Genomic DNA, 7,012 nt, shown 5'->3' on the forward strand with positions numbered 1-7,012 from the left:
CACTACAAGAAGGCTGATCCCAGGTGCTGATTAGGGCATTGCAATGTTCAAACCTGAAAACACTGAGATTTATCCATGTGCGAAGTCACACCAGAGTTTTGTCTTCGGGGTTCTTAATTTCACTGTGATGAAACTTCTTATACATAAGGATTTCATGGCAAATTGTGTTCATAGAGAACATATCTCCACGAGCTCATGGTTATTAAAAATCCCTTTGGAGCACTCTAAACTTTCTAAACTGTCTAGGGCACGGTTGGGAAGGCCAATAAGAAATGAATTACAATAGTCAATAAGAGATGTAATTGTAGAAGTAGGCTCTTCTGACATTTACGTTTTGCTAACTGTCAAACATTACTTTTAAAATATATTATTGTTTCCCTTTTAAAGTATCACAAGTCTGTAAATACATTATAAGAATAATATGCCAGGTTTTTAATTCCCTACTTTGCTATTTCCTAATTAGTTTTATTTATCACAAGAAAAACAATAAATGCCACATCTAACATTCATATTTACATGTAGAAAGGAAACTGTGAGGCAATCGGACAGGACTTCAACTAGCCAGACTTCCAAGCATACACGAAAAAATTTGACTTTGGTCAACAGGATAACAGCAGGCTCAGGAGCATGGAGATGAGTGAGTTTCTAGCACAGGAGTGCTTTAAGTAGAGATTTGAAATAAAATCAGGGAGTACAGCATGGATATCTACAAAGAATTCCCCCAAGTATGATGAATAGGATGGGAAGAGACTCAGGGTTGTTTATTTGAGAACTGAATAAATGACCGATGAAAGCTGGCTCTGTAGAGTGGCTCCTTGGAAGGGGATGAGGAGAAAGGGGAGCCATTGAGAGCCTGGAAACAAACACAGACAGGCTACGGGTTGATAAAACAGAGCAGGCAGATTCAGCCTAGGAATGCAAAGAGAACCGTGACATGATCAAAAGAATAAGCTGGGGCAGCAATTTTGGCAGCCACGATGGATTTCAAAAATAAAAGTCAATTGTCAAGGACAGAGAAAAGGGTAATAATTGAGACATAAGATGAAGAGAGGCAGAACCGTGTTTTAACTGAAAGCATGACAATAAGTGTGGTATTTCCAAGCACTTATGAGGAATCTGAAAGATCTGCAGTTACTCTGGATGTTGCAATTGAAAACAAGGTTGAGTCAAAAAGGCTGTGGAGCTTATAGGCTGAATAATAGATGGTGCTGATGCTTTCCTCAGAACTCAGAAAGGAGGTCAGTGGGAGACCTTTGGGAATCGGGATTAAAATGCCCGTTTCAACCCTGCTAAGCTTGAACTGATGGGTAAATGTAGGAGGAGAGGGCTGGAGGCAGGTCAACATTCAGCACTGGAATCACTTGGCATGACACAATAACCACATTTCTATTTGCAAAGGGAATAATATTGATAAAAATACAGCAGGAGGAAAAAAAAAGGATCAGGACAGAGTGCAGAGAATACCAGATGAAAACTGCAGGACACAGAGTGAAATTAGAAGCACAGGATTAGAATCCAAAGATGAGAGACATGGAGGCCAGGAGGAAGGACTTAAAAGCGATGCCAATGAGATCAGCTGCAAAGAAGCCACAGGGACTTTGGGAAGACCAGTTTTAAAGAAATGAAAGGAATGAAAGCTAATCCTGGCATGTTCTGTCCTGGATCCAGAGAGAGCTCCAGGAGGGACCTTCACAACTTTCTGCACATCACCATGCTCCAGCAAACACAAGAATCTGATGAACTAATCATTACCATCTCTGCAGCTCACTGCAGAGCGAGTACGAAGCAGATAAAAAGAATTCCTTCCTTTATTTCTATTTTTAAATATTCAGAGATGCTCAGTGAAAGAGACTTGACAGTTTGACATTTCATCTGCTCCAGCACATGTGCTTCAAGGAGTAATTAGAGATCCATAATCATACCTCGATTTCTGGTCAAAAATGCCAGAACCAACAGATTTCCAGTAAAGTCAAGAAGTACCTTTGGTACATTTTAAATGAGATATCTTCAGCCAACAGTGAGAATTTTCATCTTGCTAGAATTTTCTTTCAGCCAACTTTAGTTGTCCTGTTAGCAATCTATCAGCATAATTAACACTGCCATTCTCATCAAATGGAGAAGTACTGGGGATATCAGACACAAAACTGTCACTGCCTCTGATCAACCTGGAAAATGCTTTACAGAAGCCTCAGCAACAACCTGAAAAAGCCTCTGCAGTAGAAGGTCAAGAGAGCTTAAAAGGTCAGCAAGATGGGCAAGATGTAGAAATCTAAACCCGTGATTGGGTCATGTCACAGCTGTAACATAAACTCACCAGAAGAGAACTATCTGAGGCCAGCAGGAAGAAGAGTGAGAGTAGATGGCCAACATGATATACATACACCATTTTCCTTTCTCAGCTTCATACTGAAAGCCTGAAGAAAATGGCTATGGATTAAATTCATAAAACATGAGCACCACACTGCAATACTTCTTTGCAGCACGTAACATAGGAATTTTACAATACAGACTGGGCCCAAGCCCTGTATTTTCATCAAGATGTGGGTCGGTGTCACTGAACAACTAACCTCTCCAAAGTGCCTAAGAAATCATGAAAATGAAACTCACTCTTTGGGTGACAAAATAAGTGGAGTGGGTGAAATGGTTGACATCTTAATAGATTGGGTCACAATCCATAGTTTTATGCTGTTTCAGACAAATGAGGTACTGATACAGGTCTATCACGCTTTTTGGATGACAGAAGAATCTGGGTATTTCACCAGTAATAATAGTTTGCATGGAGATATATATTGCAGCGTGTTCAAGTAATCTGTCTATCCCTGAGCTGACACAGAATTTTACTTTAACAGAAATAATTCCTGACTTAAAGCTTAACAATATATTTTTGCCTTCGTCATATTTCTCTTCCACAGTGTCTGGGCTTTCCATTAACATCAACAGAATTTTGCAGTTAGAGCATGAATGTAAAAGTATACCTCGTTACATGAATTTAGAAGAAAATGCTTTCCTTACTATTTTATACAATTAAAGTATTGTTTTTAAACACATTTTGGAAAGTAACCTACAGTAAACAAAGATTTATTGTAACATTAATAAACAATGAGACAATTACAGCCTCTTTACGAAGACCATATTAGTCATGCGTGTCTAATGAAGCATCACTAAGCTATCACAGCAAGATAGCCTGATGTGTGTGATTAACAAAATAATACTCATAAATAGCTAATGAACAATGATGGGCCTTTAAAAAATTTGCATATCCTGCTATGTGGAGTTAGGGATTTTGTTGCTTTCGCAGTGCTGAAGATGCATTACACAGCCTCGTGTCTGTGGTGCAAACTCACAGCAAATCCTCCTCGTAGCCTTCTTAAATAAAATCTTCCCAAATGTTATTCCATTTTCAACCTAACCTTCTTCATGGATAAATTTACTCAAAGGGCAGAATTCCTGACGGCTGGAAAAATGGTATGATTAAAATCAATACTTTTTGATGAATATTAGGTCTGGAACCTATTAGAGCTATAAAGTGCAGGAGAAGAAAATCATGCTTATGATTTTCAGGAATAGCCCGACTACAGCCCTTCATCTGTAATGAATTATGGAGCAATTCTCCTAAGTCATCTGTATGAAGTCAGCTATGACATTGCCAATTTTTAAAAATTTGCTAGTTTTGAGCTACAAATTGATTTTTTATTGTGATAAATTAAAATCCAATAGTAGCACACAAGATAGCAAACATAGAGAGGCCTATATTTTTTCAGAATATTTTTCTCTCTTTCATATCTCATCAGACTGCCATTGTGGAAGACATGACACCAATAGGTAATGATAAAAGCTAGGAAAGGGCATCCTAGAGAGGTAGGCAGCCTTTCTAAACAAACAGTAAAAGAGCACTGTGACCCAAAACAGCATTCTGGGAATCCCAAAATTGCAGAAAAACACAACTAAGGGAAGAAGCCTTGGCAGGGGGTTGGAGGGCAGTGAAAGGAGAAAGCAAATGCAAGATTACCCAGGCTGTTACACATTAAGGGCATATTTTATTCTCTGTTGCACAGATCTCAGCATCGGACTCCAAACTTTACAAACTATTATGTGGCCAATAGATCTATGAGCACAAACTGTGACCTTTTTGCAGTTCCCTTTCCCTTCCTTATACATACATGTCCAGTTTGACCTACTGGAGATTCTCCCTTTCACCTCTGCATTGAGAATGGGATTATCACTGCCTAATTGCATTGAACTTATTTTGTCTGGGGATGAAGCTGATGGTACGGTGACTTTGAGGAGATGGCAAAGAAGCCCATGCAAGCCAGCTTTAAAAGCATGGAAATGAAAAGCACGACGCTCCTGCTTTCAAAAAGTCACATTAAACCTGCTGGAGAAAGCACCCCACATCCCTTTGTCACAGTCCTATTTCAAAAGTGACAACCCAATAGTCCCGTACATCACTCCAGCAGCTCAGGGGCAGACATCTGGAAGGTGGATTTAAAGCTTTCCGTCTATGGCTCAGTGAGTGAGTGACAGCGCTGCTCTGAGGATGATATAGTTATGTCAGATTTAGAGTACAGGGTGTCAGAGTTATGAAATCTTCGAAGGAGACTTGTCATGTCCCCACCTCACTAGCTGCAGATGTGAGTGAGCAGGAACGCTGCAGGAGAGGCAATCTGGCTGAACGACAGCTTTATTTCTAAACGCATCCCTTTTCTCAGTGCCACTTTTATGAAAATAAATCCAACGTTTGTGAAACACTCAGAGATAAGTGCCACAGGACAGGTCTGCCTCTTTCTTCTTTTTTATGTTCCCAAGAGAAGACTAAAAGCAAAGTAACAGCTGCCTTATTGCCCTTTGCATAGGGTGCGGTGAGGCACCGGTCTGCACACAAAAGAAAAAGAAAACAAGATAGTGGATATATTGTTTGTGGAGTGAAAACTTTGCTCCATGCACTGAGTGAAGCTGGTATTCTCTGACAAAAGGAAAAAAGAAGGCATGCCATCATGTAGTTAAATACTATCGTAATGTCTACATGCTGGAGGACTCAACCATGACTGCTCTGCCAGCCCCAATTCTGACACTTCCTATCTTCTAGGCACAGGCTGTAATCTCAGCAATGTTCTCTTAAACACTGCTTTTATATGATTACTTTACACATGCAGTACACAGCACATTCCAAACGAGCTCTTCATTACTAACTACTTGTATTATGTGTCAGTGAGCTCAATGACATTGATTTTCTAATAATATAAATTAACTGGCAAAGATAATTTCATCTATCATCAGTAGGGTTTTATTTCTGGCATCGTGTTAAATAGTTAATCTTTCAAAAGATTAAATCAAGAGCCTTTTAAAATTCAAGGCAGAGCTTAAACAGCTATAAAAATCTTCTTAATTAGGATTAAAACAGTTTGCGTGTTGTGCCTTTATATCTAAGCAGTATAATGTTTTGCTTAGCTTTCTTCTTTCAAAGCAGTTAAAAATAACCAAACATGTTAATTCTGTGGCAAAAAACTGCACCAGACAGTGTAGTCTGCTTCTTGCTTGACCCAATGTTGCCAGGAAAGTGGCTGCTTGGCAGCCTCAAAGTGCATCCCCAAAGTAAAATACACCGTAGATCTCGGATCGTATACAATATACATATTTTTTCTAACAATTACGTTTAAAATATACCAATTCTCACGTTTACTGCGTATCTTACAAAAGACCAATGTTGCTGCTAACAGAAATGTCATAGAATCACAGATTTAATAGATCTCTTGCCTGGGTTCCTGACACTGAAGCTACAAGCAACCGTAATCTGAACTACGGGATAGCTGTAGACTGCAGCAGCAGTGGCTCTTGGATTTCTGTGTATTGTTAGTCAAGGCACAATGGTAACTCACATGGCCTGCTGGACATAAAACAGATCAGGGAAAAGGCCCTCTCTAAATCAAATTATTCTGCAAACCCCAATGAAGCATGTGCAGCTCCTGCTGCCCTTCCTCTTTGTCTTTTCCATTAGGAAAACAAGCTTCACTCACCTGGGTTTGCCCACAGCTCACCTCAGCTTCCCATGTCACATGTAGCCCAATCCAAGCCAACCTGAATCCTAAACCTTTGTCAGAAGACTCTCAGAAGTCATTGCCCTGTGCTGCTGAGCAGCCTAAAGCAGCACCTGGAGGAGTGGTGGGGCCCACGATGGATGAGGAACCCCCTATGTGTGACATTACCAGCCTGCAAATGGACCACTGGTATTTCCAAGAAGCAATTTTGGGATCTGGCAGAAGGAAAACAAATCACTCCCTGCCACTTTCTGGCCTCAGAGCTGTGAGTGTTGATGCACATAAGGAGCATTCATGTACTCAAGTAAATTGTTCTCCAGAAGTAGCCGGGACAAAGCTTTACAATAAACCACATCCCCATGCTACACTTTACAACTCAGTCATCTAATGGCTTGTTCTGATATATGACAACCCTTTATCAAGCTTGTCAGAAGTTTTATGTGTGCCTACACTGGTGAGATATTACTGCCCAGAGAGGAAATGCTTTTAAAGGAACATCCATGAAGAGATTCAATTTTGTGCCACTGTATGGCTGTTTTACTTACCCCTGTCTTTTCGTCGAAGATTTTGATTCCACCAAAGGAGACTGTTAAGAAGATTTTTTGTTTATGCTCTCCTTTCGAACGAGCCGCAGCAACAATTCCCTATTGAAATAAAAAACACTTGGGCTGGTTTCATTATTTTCCTGGTTTTGTTTTCTGACAGGTGCCCACAGCAAAGCATATGTTGACAATTCATCACTTTTCAAAGAATACTTATGGGCTCTCCAGGAATAGTACCTCTTTACTTTTGGTCTGTTCCCTTTTCTAAAGGCACCACATCCCTCTTATGCTACCCAGAGATCACTGCAAACGTGCTCCCACTTTCAATCCCTGTATTAGCTAATCCTCTGTGAAATCTGTTTTCTTGAAAGTCGAAGTTCATTTCTAGCGCACTTCTTCCAGCTGTAAGCCATTCTGTTTTCTCTTTTTCTTGCT

At 40.1% G+C, this 7,012-nt stretch overlaps 1 protein-coding gene across 1 annotated transcript in view; it reads right to left on the minus strand.

The window, feature by feature from the left end:
- The window catches only part of DAB1 (DAB adaptor protein 1), a 49,743-nt gene that overhangs the window by 40,971 nt on the left and 1,760 nt on the right, over window positions 1-7,012 (minus strand). Inside the window, exon 2 of the mRNA XM_010716288.2 lies at window positions 6,581-6,679. Coding sequence (XP_010714590.1) covers window positions 6,581-6,679 — 99 coding nt within the window. The remainder of the gene's footprint in view (window positions 1-6,580; window positions 6,680-7,012) is intronic.

Source organism: Meleagris gallopavo, chromosome 10, assembly GCF_000146605.3.
Source record: "Meleagris gallopavo isolate NT-WF06-2002-E0010 breed Aviagen turkey brand Nicholas breeding stock chromosome 10, Turkey_5.1, whole genome shotgun sequence".
NCBI lineage: Eukaryota > Metazoa > Chordata > Aves > Galliformes > Phasianidae > Meleagris > Meleagris gallopavo.